The 25,190-nt window shown below is 32.9% G+C and overlaps 1 protein-coding gene across 2 annotated transcripts in view; it reads left to right on the top strand.

Annotated features, from left to right (window-relative positions):
* Positions 1 to 18,444, top strand: part of LOC129967022 (uncharacterized) — a 54,888-nt gene extending 36,444 nt beyond the window's left edge. Inside the window, exons 5-7 of one of the 2 annotated variants that reach the window (XM_056081654.1) lie at positions 13,576 to 13,778; positions 17,198 to 17,481; positions 18,210 to 18,444. In XM_056081654.1, the coding sequence (XP_055937629.1) occupies positions 13,576 to 13,778; positions 17,198 to 17,481; positions 18,210 to 18,215 (493 nt within the window). In that variant the 3' untranslated portion in view covers positions 18,216 to 18,444. Of the gene's footprint in view, positions 1 to 13,575; positions 13,779 to 17,197; positions 17,482 to 18,205 lie in introns of both variants that reach the window. The other variant, XM_056081653.1, reaches the window with a different exon arrangement.
* The last annotated feature ends 6,746 nt before the right edge of the window (positions 18,445 to 25,190 follow it).

The raw sequence follows: 25,190 nt of genomic DNA, 5'->3' as shown, positions 1-25,190 counted from the left end.
ACCAAAGACGATTCTTTTGTCTCAAAATGCTTTGGTAGCCTCAGATATTCTCTTACTCACACATAATCCGGAAGCAGATCTTTCATCCAAACAGCATCGGAAACAGAAGACAGTCATTTATCTAAAAAGCATCGAGAACCGAAGACAGTCTTTTATCCTAATAGCATCGGGCAGCAGGAGACACTTCTTTTCTCAAACTGCACCAGGCAGCCAAAGAAAATTAAACAGCTTGCTGCGATCTATATTCTGTAGGTGTCAAAAGCTAAGCATAATTTGTAGACTTCAAACGATTCTACAACGTCGGATCTAAAAGGAGCCATTCGTGCCGACAAATTCAGAGCCTGGCACATTTTGTAGATTATGTACAATTTTACAACATGGGCATTAGTCTTCTGGTCTGCAAAGGGAGCCAATTTTACTGTCAGTTCCAACCTCTGCAAACCTCGAATACCACATAAGAGTGAACCGTTGAGACACATTCTATTCTTTGCTTGGCTCGATCAGGTGGGATATCGATATGAGGATCCAAATCGAGATCTAAAAACAGATCTTTAAGTGATGGTGAATCTGGGAAAAGGAAATATTTCATCATTACCCAAATCACTCCGAAGACGATTAATTCAACGATGGCCGTAATCTTAATATAAGGAAAAATCTCAAAGCATTACTCAGAAAATATAATCACAATGATCAATTGCAAAATGATTTGGGTAGCCGAAGATGGCTTTTTCCTCACACAGCATCGGTCTTATCCAAACAACATCGGGTAGCCGGAGACAGTTTTTTTCTGAGATAGTATCCGGCAACCGAAGACATCTTTTAAAATTAAAATGTTTTGTTAACCGAAGAGAATCTTTTACACATAGAATCAAGCAATAGATCTTTTACCCAAATAACATCGGGAACCGAACACAGTTTTTTATCCGAACAGCATCCGCCAGCCAGAGGCATTTCTTTTCACAAACTGCGCCATGGAGACGCAGATAATTACAGTGTGGCTTGCTTGAATTTGTATTCGGCAGGTGTCTAAGGTTAAGCATAATTTGTAGACTTCAATCGATTCTACAACTTGGGCTATGAAAGGAGACATTCGTGCTGGCAAATTCAAACCCTGGCACATTTTGTAGATCATGTGCAATTTTACAACAGAAGTATTAACTCCTGGTCAGCAACTGGCAAATCTTGAATACCACATAAGATTGAATCGCTGGGGCAGATTCTATTCTGTGCTTCGTTCGATCGATATGGGGATCCAAATCGAGATCTAAAACCTAATCTTCAAGTGGTGGTAAGTTTGGCGCAGCATAGCCAACATCATGGCTCTTGTGCCAATAAAATCCACAAAATCCACAAAATCAAGTGGTGGTAAATCTGGGAAAAGGAAATATCTCATAATTTTCGAAATCGATCCCAAGACGATTAATTCAACGATGGCCGTAACCTCGATATAATCAAAAATCTGAAAGCATTACTCAGCAAATATGCACACAATGATCAATTGCAAAATACTTTAGGTAGTCGAAGAAGGCCTTTTTCTCACACAATATCAAAAAAAAATCAGTATTATCCAAATAGCATCGGGTAGCCGGAGACAATCTTTTTCTCACATAGTAGACACAATGAAGACATTTTTTAAAAATCAATATGCTTTGGTAACAGAAGATAGTATTTTATTAATACAGAATCGGACAACCGTTTTTTACCAAACTTCATCGGGAACCGAAGGCAGTCTTTTATGCTATCGGCATCGGGCAGCTGGAGGCCTTTTTTTCACAGACTGCACCAAGCAGTCGAAGAAATTCTTATATTAAACTGAGGCTTGCCGCTATTTGTATTCAGTAGGTGTCTTATTCTAAGCATAATTTATAGACTTCGAAAGATTTTACAACTCGGACCCCAAAAGAAGCCATTCGTGCTGGCAAATTCAAAGCCTGGCACATTTTGTAGATCATGTACGATTTTACAACAGGAATATTAGTCTTCTGATCTGCAACAAGAGCCAGTTTTATTGGCAGTTCCAATTCTTTGTAAATCTTGAATACCATATATGAGTGAACCATTGGGCAGATTCTATTCTTTTCTTGGCTGGATCGGATATCTGAATCGAGATCTTTAAGTGATAGTAAATATGGAAAAAGCAAATATTTCATGATTTCCGAAATCGCCCCTAAGACGATTAATCCAACGATGGCCGTAACCTCAATGTAATCAAAAATCACACTAAGCATTGCTCAGAAAAAATACGCTCAACGATCAGTTGCAAAACTATAAATGAGTAATATCGATTATAAATTCATATGTGAAAAAATAAGTATCTTGCCATATGATATATGTGTGGTAAGGTAAAATATGAGGTGAAATGTGAAAGAAATTCTTGAAAAATTAGCCTTAATAATTATGGAATAAGAAATGTAAATACGAAGATATCTGACTCCATATGATTTCGTTTACCACATAAATTAGCGCGATCGAAAGGAATCTTTATACAAAAAGAAAAACAAGTAACTAATTTGATTAAAATTTAATATATATATATTTATTTCCAGATTCATCAAAATTATATATACAGAAATAAACATAAATAACAACATTCTTGGCATGAAAAAGAAAATAGCTTGATACAATCAATTCCAGCGCGTCACCTCATGTTAATAATTTTTTTTTTAATTTAGAAATAAAAACCTTTCAACGTTATGGCAGATTATAAAGAACTAGGGTGCTAAGACAACTACTCGTTACCGCTCGCCAACCCCTATAATTGCTACGCAATTATTTTTTTTCTTTGCTTAGCAAAGAAAATTTTCTATTCCATTATAGAGCAATGCAATTGATTCTTTTTGTTTCCTAAAAGTGCAGGGTGGTTTTAATTGAACTTCCCCTATAAACAGCATCCTACAATGCAAACGTATGAACGGATTGCAGCGAAATTTGGTATATAGACTATACACGAGATGCGCTCACGGAATTTCGGAAAATTATACAGACGACTCATTCAACGATGGTCATAACCTCATTAATATAATCAAAAATCAGCATCTAGATGTTGAGGATAGTTTTTGATGCAACATCTGACAATCGAAGAAGGCAGTTTTAAACAATATTGGGCAGCTGGTTTACAGTTTTGATCTTAAACTGCATTCTGCCTTGGTGAGTACTCATCTGACAAATCCAGGACCAAACAAAATTGGTAGACCTCATAGGATTCCACAACTGGAACTCCTATAGGAGCCAGGCATGCAGATAATTTAAAGGCGCAGCACATTTTGCAAATCGTTAAAGATTTTACAATTGGAGCATCAACCTTCTGAACTTTAAGAGGAGTAAATTCTGCAAGTAGTTCCAAAGCCTGGCATATCTTAGAAACTGCATACGAGCGCACAACAGCAACTCGCGAGAAAGGCGAATGAGTTTTTGATGCAACATTTGACAATAGAAGAAGGTAGTTTTAAACAATATTGGGCAGCTGGTTTACAGTTTTGATGTTAAACTGCATTCTGCCTTGGTGAGTACTCATCTGACAAATCCAGGACCAAACAAAATTGGTAGACCTCATAGGATTCCACAACTGGAACTCCTATAGGAGCCAGGCATGCAGTTAATTTAAAGGCGCAGCACATTTTGCAAATCGTTAAAGATTTTACAATTGGAGCATCAACCTTCTGAATTTTAAGAGGAGTAAATTCTGCAAGTAGTTCCAAAGCCTGGCATATCTTAGAAACTGCATACGAGCGCACAACAGCAACTCGCGAAACAGGCGGATGAGATAATGCATCCGTGTCAAGATCCAAATCTAGATATGTATCAACATCCGCAAGAGATGGTAAATTGGGAAAAAGGAAATACTCTAGCGTTTCCCACATCGCTCCTAAGGCAATTACCCCAATGATGATCGTCATCTCATTAATATAATCAAAAATCACACTAAGCATTACTCAGTAAAAAGAGTCACAACGATCATTCGTAAAACTTTAAATGAGTGAGTCTATATAATATAAATTCGTATGTGAGAAAATAAATTTATTATGATATATGTACGGCAAGATAAGATCTGAAGATAAATGTAAATGAAATTATTGAAAAATTAACAGGAGTAAGTCCGTATCATTTGGTTCACCTCATAAATTAACAAAACTTGTGCGTCGATCGAAGAGATGAATTTAAAAAAAGGAAAACAAGCAACTGCATTAAATTGGAATCTAATATAGACACAGTTACTGAGAGCTTTATCAAAACAATATATGCAGAAATAAATATAAATAACAACGTTCGTGACATTAAAAAGAAAATAACTTGATACAATCAGTTCCAGCGCATCGCCACAAATAAATAATTTTTACTTGTAAAAAAAAATATTTAATTGTTATCACAAGATTATAAGGACATAATAAACTGCAAACCGAATGCAATAGTTAAAATTGGCATTTTACGAATTTCGTAAAACCGAAGACATTTATTTTTCCATTAAAAACATTTCTTTTTGGTCAGTTGAGACAGTTTTTTTTCTCATATAGCATCGGGCAAATGGTCTTTTGTTCAAATAGCATCGGGAGCCGAAGATAATCTTCCATCCAAACAGTATCTGGCAACCAGTGATATTTTCCCCCCTGAAACTACACCAGGCAGCAGAAGACAATCCTGCATTAAATTAAGGCTTGCCGCTATCTGTGTTCAGCAGGTGTCTAAGGTCAAGAATAGTTTGTAAACTCCAAACGATTCTCCAGCTTGGGCTCCAAAATGAGCCATTTTTGCTAGCAAATTCAACTTAGCACATTTTGCAGACCATGCAAGATATTACAACAGGGATATTAGTCTTCTGGCTTGCAACCGAGGACAGTTTTACTGGTAGTTTCAAGCTTTGCAAATCTTGAATACCATATAAGTGAGAACCGTAGAGATAGATTTTCTTCTCGGCTTTTGCATTATAACAAATTAATAATTTGCATCATAACAAACGCCAGCGATAACTTTTTTCTCAAACAGCATCGGAAAACCGAAGACTTTTTTTTTTCTTCTTAAAATGCTTTGGGCAGCCGAAGGCAATCTTTTTCTGACTGCATCGGGCAATTCAAAACTATTTTTTTAAACGCTTTGGATACTCAAAGAAGTTTTTTTTTTCATCCAAACAGTATCCGACAACCGGTGGCATTTCTTTTCTCAAACTCTACCAGGAGCCGAAGACAACTAAACTGAGGCTAGCCGCTATCTATATTCGGCAGGTATCTAAGACTAAGCATAATTTATAGATTTCAAAGGATTCTACAACTTGGGCTCCAAAAGGAGCCATTCGTACTGCTAAATTCAAAGCCTGGCACATTTTGTAGCTCATGTACAACTTTACAACAGGGATATTAGTCTTCTGGTCTGCAACGAGATCCAGTTTTACTGGCAGTTCCAATTCTTTGTAAATCTTGAATACCATATAAGAGTGAACCGTTGGGCAGATTCTATTCTTTGCTTGGCTGGATCGGATATCTAAATCGAGATCTTTAAGTGATAGTAAATATGGAAAAAGGAAACATTTCATGATTTATGAAATAGCCCCTAAGACGGTTAATCCAACGATGGCCGTAACCTCAATGTAATCAAAAATGATACTGAGCATTACTCAGCAAATATGCACACAATGATCAGTTACAAAATTCTTTGGTTTGCCGAAGATGGTCTTTTTCTCACACAGCTAGTGAAAAAAAGTCTTATTCAAACATAGGATAGCCGGAGACAGTCTTTTTCTCACATAATATTTGGCAATCGAATTCTTTTTTTTAATCAAAATGCTTTGGGTAACTGCAGATAGTCTTTTACTCTCACAGAATAGGGCAACCGATCTTTTATCCCAACAGTATCGGGAACTGAAGACAATCTTTTATCTACACACCATCGCAAACAGAAGACGGTCTTTTATCTAAATAGCATTGGGAACCGAAGACAGTGTTTTATCTAAAAAGCATCCTTCAACCTGATTCATTTTTTCCCAAACTGCACCAGACAGTCGAAGAAAATTTTGTATTAAACTGAGGCTTGCCGCGATCTGTATTCAGCAGGTGTCTAAAGCTAAGCATAATTTGTAGATTTCAAACGATTCTACCACTCCAAAAGGAGCCATTCGTGCTGGCAAATTCAAAACCTGGCACATTTTGTAGATCATGTACGATTTTACAACAGGAGTATTAGTCTTCTGGTCTGCAACGGAAGCCAATTTTACTGGCAGTTCCAGCTCCTGGCAAATCTTGAATACCACATAAGAGTGAACGGTTCGGGAGATTCTATTCTTTGCTTGGCTCGATCAGATAGTATATTACCGATATGAGGATCCAAATAGAGATCTTTAAGTGATGGTAAATTTGGGAAAATGAAATATTTCTTCATTTCCCAAATCGCTTCCTAAAATGGTTTATCCAACGATGGCCGTAACCTCAATATAATCAAAAATCACACTAAGCATTGCTCAGAAAAAATACGCTCAACGATCAGTTGCAAAACTATAAATTAGTAACGTCGATTATAAATTTATATGCTAGAAAGTAAGTATCCTGTCATATGAGATATGTGTGGTGAAATAAAATATGAAGAGAAATGTCAAAGAAATTCTTGAAAAATTAACAATTGTAACTATGGGATGAAAAACGAAGAGTGTCCGTTTCCATATATTTTCGTTCACTACATAAATTAACAAAACATAGCCGATCGAAATGAAACATTATACAAAAAGAAAAACAAGTAACTGAATTTAATTGGAATTCAAAATAATATATACACAATCATTGTCAGATTCATGAAAGAACTATATACAGAAATAAACTTAAATATCAGTTCTCGTGACATGAAAAAGAAAATAATTTGATATAATCAACTCCAGCGCGTCGTCACAAATTAATAATTATTTGCTTTGAAATAAAAACATTCAATTGTTATAATAGATTATAAGGACATAATAATCTTCAAACCGAATGGAATAGTAAAAATTAGCATTTTACGAGTCTTGCAAAACCAAAGACATTTTTTTTTCTGAAAGACATTTCTTTTTGTGAAGTAGATACTTTTTTTTTTTCTCATACAGCTTCGAGCAAATGTTGTTTTATTCAGACCAAACATAATTTGTAGACTTCATCAATTCTATAACTTGGTAATATAAATATCTTATCAAAAAATTTTAATAATCCATATGTCCTAATTTTTTTCCCTAAAATTTGCATTGTTATCACTAAGTGTCTCTTTTTGAACAAATATGGGTATTATTTCATTTTTTTATCTATTTATATTTAATTATCGGGAAATATATGTACATTGCATGCAGAATTTTTGTTAAATATCCATGATTTTTTAAGTTAACATTGTTAAAATTGTTGAAATTGTAATTATTCGTGTTGGTAAATTCAAAGCCAGGCACATTTTGCATACAATGTAAGATTTTTACAACAGGAGTGTTAGTCTTCTCGTCTACACCCGGAGACAGTTTTACTTGTAGTTCCAAGGCTTTGCAAATCTTAATATCGTACATGTCAAACACTTTTTTTTTCCCAAAAGCCTTTCCTTTTGGACAAAACAGTTTTTTTTCGCATGGCAAATGGTCTTTTATTCAAAACGCTTCTGGAACTGAAGATAGACTTTTATTCTAGCAGTATCGGACAGCCGGAGGCATTTTTTTTCTCAGATTGCAACAGGCAGCCGAAGAGAATACTGCATTAAATTGAGGCTTGTCGCGATCTGTATTCAGCAAATGTGGAATGCCAAGTATAGTTTGTAGACTTCAAAGAATTCTTCAACTTGGGCTCCAAAAGGATCCATTCGTGTGGACATTTTCAAAGCTTTGCACATTTTGTATATCAAGAACGATTTTACAACAGGAGTATTAATCTTCTGCTCTGCAGCCGGAGGCATTTTTACTGGTAGTTCCAAAGTTTGGCAAATCTTGAATACTATACACGAGCGAATTTTGGGATAGATTTTATTTTTGGCTTGGCTTGATTAGGTGCCATATCAATATGAGAATCCAAATCGAGATCTAAAACCAGATCTCTAAATGATGGTAAATTTGGGAAAATGAAATATTTCATCATTTTCGAAATCGCTCAATACCATACGTTTGGCGCAGCATAATCAAAAATGGTTTTTTGCGCCACAAAACTCCACTAAATCAAATCAAATCAAACCAAATCGCTCATAAGACGATTAATCCAACGACGACCGTAACCTCATCAATATAATCAAAAATTTTGCAGAAATAAAACATTATGCAAAAAGAAAAATAATGAAATGGATATATTCGGAATTTAAAATAATGTTTTTACAATTATTGCCAGATTCATGAAAACAATATATGCAGAAATAAACATAAATATCAGTTCTCGTGACATGGAAAAGAAAATAGCTTGATACAATCAGTTCCAGAGCGTCATCAGAAATTAATAAATTATTATCTTAGAAATAAAAACATTCAATTGTTATGACTGATTATAAGGACACAATAAACTTCAAACCGAATGCAATAGTTAAAAGTAGCATTTTACAAAATCTTTCATGTTGAATAAAACATAATCAGTGAATTTAGTAGTTAATTAAATTGTATCTAAAATAAACAATTAACTATACTTTAATTTTTTTAATAATTCTTAATAATTCAATATATACACTGTAGTGAAAATCTCTATCTATACTTATAATAAAGATGAATGTGCGTGTGTGTGTTGACGCTCTACAGGCCAGATCGTTTGACCTAAAGCGACCAAATTAGGTACAAGTATACCTTGAAGGACAGGAATGTGTACCTTAAAACTATTTTTTTGGAATTTTTAATTAGAATTTTAATTAATCGAAAAATAAACGAATATAACTTCTTCCATATAACTTCTGAAAATATTATCTCAGAAAAATGATTTTTACATCAAGTTGTTGAACAAAAAATTCTTTTTAATGAAACCTATGTTTCAACCTATAAATTAAATTTCTTTTTAAATGAATTTTTATCTTGTGAGAACATGATGTTGTTTTGGTTAGGGGGTTTTGAAGCTCGAAATCTCGTAGGCAATGGATATTGAAGCTCGAAATCGCGTAGGCAACGAATAAAGCATAAATGGCAATTTTCATCATCATCTTTTAACCGCATATATTTTTTTACCTGCTTTTGCTAGTATTGCTTTATTATTACGCATGCTTCTTTGACGGTAGAAGCGTTTTTAAAAAGTTGATGTAGAAATATGGCATCATAACGGTTGTTTCATCTCAAAATGGGTCGAGCTCCAGAACTCTGTTTACAAGCTAGAAAAATTGAAAATAAAAGTTTAAAAAAATTTATATATATATGTATATATATATATATATAACAATATATATATATTGAAAAGTACAAATTAATCGAAAACAAATCTATAATATAGACGAAATAGATAAAAAATTTACTAAAGCCTTCAAGAATATTGTGACAAAAAGGGAGGTAACAGTTCGGTGCCTTAGAATCTTGGGAAAGTGTTAAATAACATCACTGGAATGGGTGCTTTCAATGTTGCAGGAATCTAAGCTTTGAAAATTGCTAAGATAGTAATTAGTCCATAACTCAAGTTGCTTTGATGGAACTCTTAAAGATTATTGTGGATGTGAAAACTGTGGGAGTGAGTTTTAGCTTTGTTATTTCAATTTCTCTAATAATGTTCTTTATTTTAGCATAAGTGAAATATAGATCAAATTGCTTAAATATTTACATTTATGTTTATATAGTTAATAAGAAAGAATGCTTTTACTCTTAAATCGCAAAATTTCAACACAAAGCCTCCACTCAGTGATCGGAATTATCCACTATAGGGATTGATACGATTTATAGATACCACGCACATGGAATTTTAAGAAAATTTATTATTAAACTAGGGGCATTGGTCTCCCCGAAACCTTCTCGCATGCACTCTAATAAAGGTGTTGTCCCAGAGGCCGCCTTGCATAACATTGGCGTAACGGTAGTTACAAAATATTAATCTTTGGCACGAATTTAGTCTTATTACTGAAGCTATCATACGATTTTTGGCGATTTATTGGGCGATGAATCCCTGGTATGCGGTTAATAGTATCTGAAAAACCAAATTTATGCTTCAGATGTGTTTTTCCCAACCGACTAAAACAAAAATTTGGCACAAAACTACACTTTCAGTCACAAAATCACATACCAAATTTGATACGTTTAAATCATTGTGTATTCGAGTTTTCGTTTTTTAATGTTTCTAAAAGCACAGGCCGAAAGAAGTTCAATCCCTTTGTTTTGGCCTTCGATAGCTCAGTTTTTAGAAAACTCAATCACATATAAATGAAACACAAACTCGTGGACTGTATCTCTCTTTGTTTATTCTCAACACTCCTGACACACCCTCTCTCTCGGGTTTACACACACACTCTCACGGTTATATGATTTCACCACTTGGTGGCGCTACAAATTTAGTAGGCGGAGCGTTCTGCTGACTTATTGGCGTCAACACCCTTGTTGGATTTAGCTCAAATTTAAGTAAATCTATAGATTATACAAGTAAATCGAATTTTATCCATTTAGCAATGTGTAAATAATATTCGGAAGCCGGACAGACAGTTTTCCTCCGAACGTTATTTGCTCAAAATTTGATAGAAATCTACGAATTTCATATAAATACCGAATTTCATTCGTCTAGATCAAAGCGATTTTGAGTTATCTTTGTTTCAGATAAACAGATGGACATTTTCGAAAAATGTGTTTTCCGAACTCAGAGAGGTCTGTAGCGTAGAGAGTCATTAAAATCTCGAGATCAAAATTTTTGGCGATTGCCATATTTTCTCTATGCTACGCATACGAGAAAGCAAAAATAAATAAATAAATAAAATAATTGGTTGCTAAGGAAAAAGTGCTTTTACTTCTCACTTAATAAATATATTTAATAAATATTGAAAACTAATCAGTAAAAATTCATCACTAAATGTATTAATATAAAACTCGGGTGGATCCTAGCACAGCCCACCTCTTGGCGTCTTTTTGAATTCTCTCCAAACGAGTGGCGATAACGTCGCCAATGTGGCAACCTAGACGGATTTTTTTTAATTAATTTATTATTTTATTTTATTTATTTTATTTTTCATTATATCTATTTTATTTTATTTTATTTATTTATTTCCTTTTTATTATTTATTTCCTTTTTATTATTTATTTATTATTTATTTATTTTATTTTATTTATGTAGGACTCAGAAATCACTACTATTTTAGAACGCACATTTAATTACATTTAGGACGATTAGGACATATATAAATTAACATAAAAGAATTGAACATTCAGTAGATTTCGTCGAATACGTCGCGTCTCGTCTCGTCTTTACTTTCGTCCAGATCCGTCTGATCTGACACGTCTTTACTCTCGTCCAGATCCGTCTGATCTGCTCTACGTCTAACCAGCGTCAACTCCGTCTAGCAACCAGCAGATGGCGCTCGCCAACAGGCGCTCGTCACTACATTCGGCGATCCTGACGTCTCTTTCGTCCTCGAAAGCTAAAGTAGAAAAATAATTTCTTCAACGTCGATCCACACTGCGTCAGTCCACAAGGAGTTGGTATCCAAAAGGTTTATTGTAGCACGTCAAACTACTCTACGTCAAATTTCACTCCTGTTTGGCTCTTCTTTCGTCTATGTGCCGGTCTTCATTAATATCTCGGCCGAACCCCCATATTTTGTAGGACTCAGAAATCACTACTATTTTAGAACGCACATTTAATTACATTTAGGACGATTAGGACATATATACATTAACATAAAAGAATTGAACATTCAGTAGATTTCGTCGAATACGTCGCGTCTCGTCTCGTCTTTACTTTCGTCCAGATCCGTCTGATCTGACACGTCTTTACTCTCGTCCAGATCCGTCTGATCTGCTCTCCGTCTAACAACCAGCAGATGGCGCTCGCCAACAGGCGCTCGTCACTACATTTATTTATTATATTTATTTTATTTTATTTATTATTATTTCTGGCCTTCAAGTATCGTTTTTTAATTGAAAAATAATAATAATAACAAATTTTCAATTAGTAGTCAACTTGGCGAGATTTCAAATAAGTCGCCAAGAGGTGGGCCCATCTAGGATTTTACCTAAACCTCCCTTAGGTGCATAGAATTTCACACCCTCCCTTTAGAATGTGAAAAATCATACCGCTTGTTCCCGAAGCAGCATTCTGAGTAAATTTTGGAAAGATAAAAGAAGAACTATCATAGTATTCTGCATTGATGCGCTAGTTCAAGGGTATACATTGATTATGTAAAAGAAGAAGGCCAAATGTTTTATAGAATGTAGTAGACAAAATTAGAAATTGTTTATAGTCGTGATATACAGAAATCTACATATCGCCTCGATCATAAGACGGAATGTTCCACTGTCTGGAAGATTTATTTTACATTTGATCGATTCACGATTATTTGATTACAATAATGATATGCTACAGCATTTCTAGGAGGAATCGGGCTGCCATATAAATATGTATAAATCGTATTCGGAAAGAAAATCGAAATATTTCTCTTTGGTGGCATTGCTTATTTTCTTAGATATGCTACTTTTTTAAAAAAATATAATGAATTTAAACTCCATGATTATTTTGTAACTATCCAGATTATTAATTTTGCCCCATTTCACTACTAAAATCTGGGTTCAGCTCTGAAAATTAGATTTAGTGATTTAATCAGCCCAGACAATTGTAAGCTACTATATTTAGAACTATAATCTTTGTTCCGCTTCTTTGTAATTATTTAAAATTCAGAATTTAGAAGTTGAGATTTTTTCTAAATTTTCAAATTGAATCTGTGTTATTTTAGTTTAAATGTTATTTCGCTATTAAAATTAAATTATTGCAGTAATGTTTGTATAATTCAGTGCTCCATATTATTAATAGACATGAAATTAATTAATCATTCGTTTTTGTTATAAAATTTAAAATGTTTGAATATTTTCATTATGATGTCTCCTAATAATAAAGAAAAATGTATGCATATAGGTTGGTGATCTGTAGGAAAGATTGTTTGATCTAAGATATCAAACTTGACAAAATATAATCGGGAGAATAAAAATATCCACCTCGGTTGGATTTTTTTTGAGATTTTAATTAATCAAAAACTGAGAGAGATTTTGAAATTTTTCCATAATGGCTCTTGAAAATATTATTGTACAAAACTCATTCTTATGACATTTTAAAATTTTTTAATAAATTCCTTTTTTATTGATACAGCTTAATTGCCTTACAAATTTTACATGAATTTTGGAAATTTAAAAAAAAAATATTACTTTTGCCTAATTTTTGATGATTGATTTTATAATTGCAGTGAAATTCAAGCCGTTTTCATTGTTTTTAACAAGTATTTAATATCGTGATTTTCATTCAGGATTTAAGGAAAAATTATTATTCTTATTATCGGTGTAGTTAACATAAAGAATCGGTAAGTCAGAGAGATTTAATTTAAATGAAATTGAATATAACTAGTATTCCTAACAAACCATCTGGTAGTCAAAGGTGCCTAATATAAAATATTTTTCCTTTCGAATCTTTAAAGAAACTCTCAATATTGAAATAGAACATTCTTTTTCTTATTCAGTGGTCCTGTAGAATATTGTTGGAAGGTTCTTCCGCCAAATGAAAACTACACCAATCTTACGTGTTCTGATTTGGATACTGCTACTGACTGTGCCTTTCCGATCCTCTACTATTTCCGAGATTCTGGCGACTACCTTCTTGCCATCCACGTCAATAACTTGGTCACTTCTTTGCAGAGAGACGTGGAAGTGCATATTTATGATGGTAAGTGCATCTTTTGTATTGAAGTTACTTCGTTTTTGGCCCTATTCAGTACTAGCTATACCTATTGACTCTCATTGATATACTGGTGAAAATACAACGAAAAATGAGAAATACAGGTATTTATTCTTGAAAAATGTAGCATCTTAACCTTTTCTAGGGCCATGGAAAGTATGTTTCCAACCAAATTCACCAGTCTTTGTATGAAGTTATGTAAGTTGGCATAAGTTCTGGCGCTGCTCTTGCCTTCGATTAGACAGAAACATAGATGCTTCAGATCCTTAATTCACACAAAATGGTGTGTTTTGATTTGTTACTTAATTATTAATTAACCAAATTAATGAATTGAATTAAATTTATCTAATAAGCTAAATGTTTAATATTCCATGTTCCTAAAGATGTTTTAATATTTCATGGCTAGAAAAAAATGGCCTTTTAAGAGGGATTCAACTTAAAAGTAATAAATTATAAATAAATAACAGTACTGGAATTTCTACGAACAATAGAAATATTGTGCAGTTGACACTTTAAATGAATGAAAATTCGACGAAGAATAGGAAATGCAAATATTTATTCTTGGGTAAATTAGCATCTTAATCTGTGATAAATTATGAATAAATAGTAACAATAGACGTTTGATGAAGAACAGAAGTCCAATACTTTACTTTTGAATAATATAATCTATTAACATCTACAGCAGGAGTGGATCGGGATCCACTGCTGAGAAGAGGGTCAATTTTTGGTGAACCGTGGAGCTAAAATATACACATACTCTTGTACAATTTGCAGAAACATGACGTAGGCTTAAAATAATCATTGAGCCATAAAATAGAAATACTTTCGTAAAATTATTAATAAATATTTTTCTTCTTCTCATAAATTCCTTTTTAGCCCATAAAATCTCTTTTAGAAAGAATGTATGCAGTTCACCTCTAGAAAAAATTCATTTCACAGATAATGAATTGGTCGCTATAGATTCGGTTTCTAAAAAATGGGTTGTAATCTTCAATCCTTATGGAACATATAGTATAATATTATTAATTAATTAGTCTGAGTACAACAAAATCTTGTCTATAATTCCAAATTTAATATTAGAACAAATGTATAAGAAGTTTCATTTATTTTTAATATTGATGCTAACCGCAGAACTAGAAGAATGAACGAAATGCTGCTAGGAATGAATGATTTTTGACTTTGGTATCGTTCGATTGCTGCTCTTGCCTTTTGCTTTTATAAACATTAAAATACATTCGTATATAGATAACCAGGAGAAGTTTTGATCACTTTTTCTAACTTTTCTTCCATTCACGCCAGTTTGTTCTTTATCGTATTCGTCAAAACAGGGATATGGTCTCTAGCACATCTTGATACGACGGCTGTGGTCATAAATTGCCATCAACAGAAGATTCTTAACATATAAGACAAGCTATCAGTGACGGCATTTTGATTAGACAGACTGGGAAGCTGCTTAGAATCGCTAGGCTGAGTGGGACCATAAATAGAAAGATGTTATTAGATTATTCAGTAAATAAATAAATCTTATGAGTTGTATAATATTTGAATAGTATTAAAACTTTGCTAACTGCAGTTGATCAGATACATATTTCATTAGGAATATTAGTATTTAAATTATACAGAGCTGTTTTATTGATAGTTTGGAATAATTTTAAATACCAATCATCTCTTGAATTTATATTGTGACAAGCATGGATGGCATGCAGCCTTGAAGCATAATAAATAAACGTATGAAAACACGAAGCTACTAAACATCTTCATGAAGCTACTAAAGTAAAAAATGAATTCAACATCAATCATTAACATGTTGATTAAGTTAAAAATTTATTTACATGTCAAATTAAATTGATCTGTTTATTAAAAGAGGGGGCTTCATAATGTACGCTGCTTAGGGTCGGAAGATACTGAAATCTGCTACTGAATGCTTAGAAAATGTACTGATTCAATGCTTTATTGTTATATGTTTTAATTTAATTTGTTCAAATTTTATAATGATGGCGGTTCTAAACCCATTTCTGTTTGGTATATCTGATCAAATCAATGAGACAAGGAATCAAGATTAAAGGGTGCGTTATAGTTTCAGTTGATCAAAGAGACCCTGGACATCTTGGCAACACTTTAGGTAGAAGTTTGATTCGGTTTCAAAATATGGTGGTTGTGGCGCAATAAATTTCTGAAAACCACAATTGTGTCTCGATCGGAGAAGAACTATGAAATCTCAATCGGCTAATCGTGAATTTTTGGTTCTTTCATATGTGAATCAAAGTTATTTGAAACATATTGAAACGCTTTAGATTTCAATCGATAGATCTTCTTTTGTTTTTAAAACAGAAATCTATCTTAAAAAGTCGACAATTTTAAGCATCATAAGACAATTATAAAAATTTATATGTAGACTTATATACAATTAAAAAAAACTCTCAGGAATCATTTCATCAATTAAGCGCAGATTGGGAGCGTTGTATAAATGAAACGCAAAACTTTTAGTAACATTAATCTTATTGAAATGATTATGATGATATATTATTATTATGATTAGCTTATGATTATGTTTCAGTTTATAAACAATGTTTTAATCAATACCATACGTTTGGCGCAGCATAATCAAAAATGGTTTTTGCGCCACAAAACTCCACTAAATCAAATCAAATCTTATTGAAATGTAGCAGTGTCAATTATTCTCAGCATTTATTGATTTATTTCAAAATCTTCGACGATAATAGTTTCACCTTCTACAATATGCTCCAAGGCTATTTATAAAAAAAGTTAACATTTCGATTATTTTTTAATTAATTAAACTTCTAATGCAAGTTTTGAAAAACCTTTCTGAGTGAGCACCTACTATGTAAAAATTAACTACGTGCTGATTTGGCAATTCTAGTCCAGCGTAGAGCATTCAGAAACATTTTTACATTATGTGTGCCGTATGATGCAATTTGCAGCAGAATGACAGCCCATAAAAAACTATCACGTTAAAATTCTACAGATCTTCAAGGATGACAATTCCAGTGGTACACTGTTCTGCTGATCATCGCAATGACCGCCTTTCACAACTACGGCATCGACTTCAATTATGACTCTAGAATTCTACTTTTTTTAATATCTTTAAGGTTGCAGCTCTTGATGTCGATAATCCCTGTCGTATGTTGAATGCCTTGGTACTGATCATCGCAACAGCCGTTTGTAACTCATTAGGCGTCATTCCAATCATGAAATCGACTCCAATTAAGACAATAAAATTCTACTTTTTATTTTAAATATCTTCAAAACCTGAGTTCTCGACAATGATACTTCCAGTCGTATATTCAATGCTGTTGCAATGGTCATTCTTGACACATGAGGCCTCATTCCGACTACGACATCGATTCCAATTGTGACATTAAAACTCTTCTTTCTTTTTTTTCCAGTGTCTTTAAGGCCTGAGCTCTCTACCGTGATAATTCCTGTCGTATGCTCGGTGCTAGTGGTGTTGATCATTGCGACGGCCATCGTTTGGTACATGAGACGCCATTCCAACTACGACATCGAGACGGCGGATTTCGACTTCCTACAGACGGACGAGTCGGCGGCGGTGGCACTCGAGACCTCCTGGCAGATCATGCGGCGATCTCTGCTGCAGCTCATCCACCTACGGTGCCTGTGCTATGCGGTGGACAGGGGAGCGCCCAACGTCAACTACGGATCAATTCTGGTGAGTAAACCTGTGGGAGGGTCTCCTAAAAACTTTCCCGTATGATCTTTAATAAAGGTGAATTTGTGTTTTAGACATGATTTCTCCCGACCGATTGAAACAAAAATTTGAAACATAATCACATATCAAATTTGATATAGTTAAGTCATTACATTTTGAGTTATGACTTTTACACGCCATCGATAAAACCACATATTTTTCTTTTGTATGTTGTTTCGATTTCAGAAAAAGAAAGTAGTTCATATTTTGGACGTTAGGAGAAATGGCGCTGCTATGCAAATAAGTAATCTATTTTTAAAAATGCGCCAAAAACAGCTTTTATTTTAATAGAAAATATGAAGTGATTTCACTGCATGCATTTTTGTGGTTACTTCCGTCAAACAGTTTTGGAAAAACTTTTCCAGAAAAAAACAAAAGAATCCGTGATATAAAATATATTAACCAAATTCCCGATTATCCGAGAAAATTACGGTTCCATCAACTCGGATAATTGAAGTTTTCCTGCTTTACTGAAAACCAAATCCTTTATAAAAATTTTTTGATGCAAACGATTTTTTAACATTTTATTTTATGAGCTGCGTGTATAGTTAATCAAATTAATTCAGAGAACTTTGTAAGTATATTCATAATCTGTATAATCTAACTGAAGAGTTTTTTGTTCAATAATTTTTAGCTTTATTTTCATTATTTTATTATACATTATTTACTTCACAATTTCTTTCAGGTAGGCGTAGAAAGATAATTCTGTAGAAGAATGTAAGAAGTCTTCATTTTTTTTCTCATCATACAGTGTTGCCATTTCATGGACAATGTTTTACGAAATATGGAATTAGACTGTGCCTCTGACAGTTGGATTGTGTTGGACTGAAAATATGTTGCAGCTCTTAAAGGATTGTCAAATGTTATAATTTTGAATTTTAAAGTCAAGTGTTTTTCAATAAAATTTTTAATGCTATTTTGTCAAATATAGTTGAAATAATATATAATGGATTAATCATTGCTTATATTTTAATACATTTTTGAATTTACATACTTTAACACGCTTCTTTCACATCTTATTTATAAACTCGATTTTTCTTTCATTTTCTTGTTGTATATGACTTTTGAAATTCTGTACAGTTGTATTTTCCCAATGATAACACAAAATTTTAACACTTTCAAAGATTATTATGAATTAATAGATTAATTTAAAGTAAATTGCGATTAAGCATCAAAAACACCATTTGTAATCAAATATATAAAAAAAGCTGAATTTAATATTAATTGAATTTAAATAATGAATTATAAAACATATTAAATGCAAAAAGATAATGAATTTCAAGTTTTTAAAAAGTGAGCTCTTGTTTAGAATAATAAAAAGTTTTATAAAAATATATTTTTTGACTTTTGTCTGAATTTTGAAGCTCAAAATACGAGTGAATGATGTTGACAACAATACTATTAGGAAGTTAAAAGACGATAATTATTTGAAGACAGAAAGTTCCTAAACATACATTAATAGTTTGATATAACATACTTCTAATTTAAAAAGAACTTCTAGATTTTCAATAAATTATTATTTAAAAAAATTTTAGTGCATTAATAAGAATGTTTAATAATTTTTTTATTTAATTAGTTTCAAATGTAACCTTTACAGAAAATACCTCGTTTCATTCTTTATTTTTTTAACATCTCCTCGATTACTAAACCATATCTTAAAATATAGATTCTTAATTTTTTTTCCTTCTTGCAATGATTTTTTCAAGAAGTAATAAATAATTTTCTTTTAAAAATTTAAGACTCCATGTTCTCAAGAATGTCAATACAATAAACACATGACATAGAGCTGAATCTTGGTGAATTATAAACTCTTCATTATCTGGGAAAAGGCAGATTACATACGGAAGGCAGGGAATGAATATTTCATTTACGTATCTTTAGGAATTCATATCCCCATTAATCATACCCAGTCTGTTTATGGATTTTGCTGACGTACAACTCCAAATCATGACACTTAACGCTGTTGAACACTAAGTGTGTAATGCAGTCGCGATGGAAATCTTCTATTTTTCTCAAGTATTTTATGCTGTCGTTACCAAATAGTGAAATTTTAGTCTCGGCACTCCAAATCAAAATGTTCCGTTGCTGTGGTGTCCAGTTAACATGAATGATCTAATGGATATTGATGAATTTGATTCTTTTCAACCAACCAATTTGATCCAACCATTTTCAATCAGAAACGGCTGTTTTCATGGATTTCTTGCATTTAGACCAACCTGATTTGAATGGTCCTCGCGCTAAACCTGACATTTCATTGTTCCATTTCACTTTATGTACTCCCATATGAGTTTCTTCTGTCGTGTTGACAAAGTGTTTTAATTAATCTGTCATCACCTGGTGTTGTGCACCTTTTTCTGCTTTTCCCAGTTTGGATTTCAACCTGATTGGTTTTGGATTGACCTGAATTTCCTTAGATTTCTTCAGTCATTTAGAATTTCCGCCTTTAATTAGATTATCACCAGTATTTTGTCTAATTTCACTTTAACTAAAGCTTTGAGTATGCAAAAGTAATTTTTATACTTTCTTTTTCAGGTGACCAGAAAAATTTTTGTGTGCAATTTCTTATATTTTTTTACGTTTTGACAAATGAATTCACAAATTGGAAGGATGCAGAAAACAGTAATCAATTAAATAGCAATCACAAAAGCACGAAAAAAAAATTCCTCTCAGTTCCAAAATATGTTGTTAGTTGATGAATTCTACTTATAACAAGTTGTCATTTTATTGGTTTTTCAAAAATTCTTCATCGTCACTTATATTTTATAGTATTACTCCTTATTGACTCAAGCAAGGTGCTCTTCTTTGTTCTGGTTATTAAAAAATAGTAATGATAATTGAACATAACATTCTCCGTTACATAATTTTTAAAATATATAGCTTTAGAATATTACTGCAAGTACTGTGATATTTATGAACAATCAAATTTCCAGATTCACTTGTCCAAAATGTTTCGATAACTTTGGCCGTATTTAATACAGTGTGATCAAGAAATAACAGGAGGTGTTCGGAGCCTTGTAGCTATTGTGTACTGAACGAAATATAACAAAATTTGGCCGCCATACACATTAATGTATGCGGTTTCAATTTATCAAAAAAAAAAATTAGTACCAAAAACGCCGATCCTGGTGCTGGGATCAAAAACTTTATTTTGTAATTTGCTTATACGGGTATTTTGTGATATGACATCGAAGATAAAAAAAGAAGGGTTGCGGGATTTATGTCCTTTGCTGAATTTATGTCATTCTGCAAGAATTCGCCTGTCGATAGCGTTGTCATTACGTGAACGTGCCTTATTAGTCAGTGGGATGAAAATGCCAGTGCTGCTCTTCGTGAATACCGGCGGTTAAAACAGTTACGTAGAGACTGATGACCATAACTAACTTACGAAGAATTGTTGAAAGATTTGAAACATTAGGAATTCTTAGTGTGAAACCAGGCAGAAAACGTAAAGTTATCAAGCAGGAACAAGTCAAAGAAAAAGTTGCAACTGCCGTTTATGGATCAGGTGATAGTTAATAAGCAGGTTATCAGCAGTGCTCGTTCAATATCACGACAAACAGAAACCCCGTTCTCGACGGTACGAAGATATTGCATAAGATCCTGAAAATTTATTCCGTATAACATAACACCCCTTAACTGATGATACTGGTGTGAATCTTGGCAATTTCTGGTTGTGAGGCGGTCCTGGTTCACTTGAAAGGTGTTGTGTACCAAGGACATGTTCCTGGCATTCCTACGTTAAAAGATCAAATAACGTTACATGTGAGACGAATAAATGCCGACATGCTGCGAGCCACCGTCGAAAACCTCGTGTACCGCATACAATTATTGGAACATAAAGTTGGTGGTCATCTTGAGCTAAATTTGTAAGTTGCTATAATAAATGTTTTTCATTGGTTTTTGGTGTGTTGATATTTACTGTTTCCATTGGCAGTTATGTATTCTTTTTCCACATATTATGCACTTGTAGCACTAAGATTTCCCCTATCGGCGTTTTTTGGTACTATTTTTTTTTTTTTTGATAAATCGAAACCGCATACATTAATGTGGGCGGCCAAATTTTGTTATATTTCGTCCAGTACATAACACGCTACAGGGCTCCGAAAACCTCCTGTTATTTCTTGAACACCCTGTATTTATTTTTTAATGTGAGAAGATGTCGAACTTGATTTGATTAACTTGTAACTTAGCACCAGACTCTGTAAGTGTCTCTATCCTCATCCTATCACGTAACTATTTATCTAAACTATTATAGTAACTATTTATCTAACCACCATCTAAATATATAAAACTCTCATCATAATTATAATTTTATCCCCAGCACGTGCATTTGGAAAATGGCACCATGTTTATCTTTTTCTCTGGTGTAAATTTACTGATTTGCAGTGATTATTAGTGTCTCATTTGTATTAAGCTTACATATTGCAAAGCTCGTTACATTCATTAAATTTGCACAACAGCTGGAAATGTGATTTTTCTCTTTAAAAAGAAGAATGAATGTAAAATGGTTTTTAGTTGCTTTACGTTTACGACAAGATTTGAACGTCCATGTCTATTGCTTCATACAGAAACAAAATAAAAGTTGGCACTACAAAATTGTTTACGCGACATTATTGACAGAAAATCAGTTCCTATTTAAGATAAATATATTATTAAACAATAAATCACGAATAATACAATAGTGCACAAAATAAATAATGTTTAACAAGAACAAAAAGTCGAATAAACTTAGAGCTATTGTGGTGTAATGGTGAGATTCAGGCTTCGTAATGAGAGAGTACAGTGCTTGAATTCGGATTCCGTCGGAAAACTACTGTGCTTCGTTGTTTGGTGCATGTTGAGTGTCAAGCATAGCACCTTTAATATCACACTAAAATTTAGAGATAAATCTTAAATTAAGAGATAAATCACGTCTCATCATTTGATCGGGTGCGAAATTAAGAGGTTTTTTGCAAAATATCTCTCACCTTTCTTATAAACAGAGTGTAAATAAGATAACACTCGAAAATAATTTATCACCTGACCATGTTCATGATGTCGTCGCTATTGAGGAGCGATATTAAACAATAAGCCCTGAATTATAAATTTTTTTTGTTTCACAATTGTTATATTTAACCTTTCAGATCATATTCAAATTTCATGGAAAATAATTTAAATAATAAAAAATTTCAGCAAAAGTTTGAAAAAAAAATTTTACAAGCAAATATTTTGATGATGTGTTCGCTCACTCATGAGACCTCTAAAATTTGAGCCTCGAATGTTTTACATACAATAAATGATGTGGAGATTATATCTTAAAGGGCATGCTTTTTCTCAGAAATGAAATCTTTTCAGCTTACTGATCGCACTTCAATAATATCGTTTATTTAGAATTTTTACTTTCTTGTATATGTAGTATAGAGAAAGTATAGCAGCAGCCGAAAAATTCAAACTCGAGATTTCGACGAATCTCCACGTTTTAGATCTTCCTTAATTCGAATAAGACATTTTCGGACAATGTCCGTCCGTCCATCTGTCTGTCTGTCTATAATTCAAAATCATTTCGATCTAGACGGATGAAATTTGTAGATTTCTATCAAATTGCGTACAAAATCCGTTTAGAGAAAGTCTCTCTGTTTGGCTGTTCGAATATACAGTAGACACCCGATTATCCGCGCCTCCCACACTAAGTTTTTTTTTTTTGCTTCCAAGCAAAGAGAAAATGCTTCCAAAGCAAGAAGCAAACACAAATGACTGATTTCTTCAAAAAGGTGTAGTTTTATAGTGATGCTTTTGTAATTACATAATACATTACAGTATTAAAACAGTACATATGTATTCATTTTTCTGTGTATCCTTGACGCCTCTCGTAAGTACAAAGCACTTTTCTGTTTTCATTAACAAAATGCATTTTAGGTTAGTTTTGAGCGATATACTAAAATATTAAGCGTTAGTTAAACATTTCCAGCTGTTTATTTTACGTTTTATTGTACATAAAACGATCTTTTAAAGTTGGAATGACTGTTTTCTCTTTTGTTATACCCGTTTTTAACTTTTTTCGGATTATCCGCGATTTTTGTTTTCCGCGGATAATCGCGAGTGTACTGTATGTTAAAACGATAGTCACAAAGCGAAGAGAGCTAGAAAAGATAAATTCGATACACAGAATTAACATTTATAGTCTAAGCATATATCAAATGTTGAATCAAATCCAACATGGGATTGACCATCTGTTGGTTCGTACTTTTAAAAACATGTAAACACCATAACTCAAAAACGTAATGAATTAAATATATCAAATTTGGTATGTGATTTTGGGACTACAAATGTAATTTTGTATCAAATTTTTGTTTCAATCGGTGGGGAAAAACGCGTCTAAAAACACAAATTCGATTTTCGAATACTATTAACGACATGGCTGGGATTAATCGCCAAACAACTCGCCAAGGATAACGCGGTATATTCAGTAAAAAGGCTAAAATCACGCCAAAGGTTGATATTTCGTACCTATTGCTCGCCAATGCTATGCACGGCGTTCCTCCAAATAATGCCTTTATTAGGAAGCATGCGAGAAAGTTTTAGAAGACCACTCCTGCTGATTATTAACTCTATTACTAATTAAAATCGAATTATATCCGTCCGTGTTTGCTGAAATGCTCTACAGAATATCGTTTGAATTTAAGTTTGGCTGATTCACCACAAATATACAGCGTTATTCAAAAAAAAAAAAAAAGTGGAATAAATTTAAAATATCAAAGTCTAAAGAACTACAGTAGAAAGAAATACATCCGATACTAGAGATGCATAATCCACGATTTTTTGAATAACGAATAATATTGCTTTTGCTATTTTTAAATATGCGTTCCAAATATCTGTTATTTCAATCATATTATTAATTAAAAATTATTACTTAATATTAAATATAAAATTTATTAATTTTAATTAATACTTAATTTATTAATTTAAGAAACGTGTGATTGAATTAATTTATCTATTTCAGCTTACTTCTTAAATTTTTTTTTCTCAAAACTATTTATTTAATTTATTTATTAGAGTGAACCATTTTCTGGAAAAGGTTCACTCGCAAGGTGGAAACTTGCATTTCTGGAAAAAGTTAAAATATATATGTCATTTCTTTAAAATGTTTACTTTAATCCTATATTCTACCAATAGATGGCGCCAGCAGTAAACAGAGTACATGTAATCAAAGTCAATCATGTCACGAGCAATTAAAAATGATCTGTATGGAATAGTGCATCATCAAATACGAATATCGGTCACTCCCGTAAAGTGGAGCGGTGACTTCACACTTTCCAGTGAAGCCTCGCACTTTCCGGTGAAATCACCGCTCCGATAAATTTCAGTGATATGCAATTGAATGATACGATACGATAATTCCAATAACCGGTCCGTTCACTTTTCAATCCAATCACAGATTTCTTTCGAGAGCTTCCATTGGACAGATCGTATCGATTGTTACTTCCCAGTGAAGTCACCGCTCTGGCAAATTTTAGTGATATCGTATCGATTGTTACTTTCTGTCGTGATCCAAAACCTGTAATAGAAATATCACCAGTAAGATCGTATCAAGGATTTGAATCACACCCCTCTTTGAAAAGTATTGATCACTTGTATTTGTGACTTTTTAATATTGGTTACGTAATAACCGCTCTTAAAATATTCGTCATCCC

This window comes from Argiope bruennichi, chromosome 4 (genome assembly GCF_947563725.1).
Source record: "Argiope bruennichi chromosome 4, qqArgBrue1.1, whole genome shotgun sequence".
Lineage (NCBI taxonomy): Eukaryota > Metazoa > Arthropoda > Arachnida > Araneae > Araneidae > Argiope > Argiope bruennichi.
This window is presented reverse-complemented; position numbering and strand designations above follow the sequence as displayed.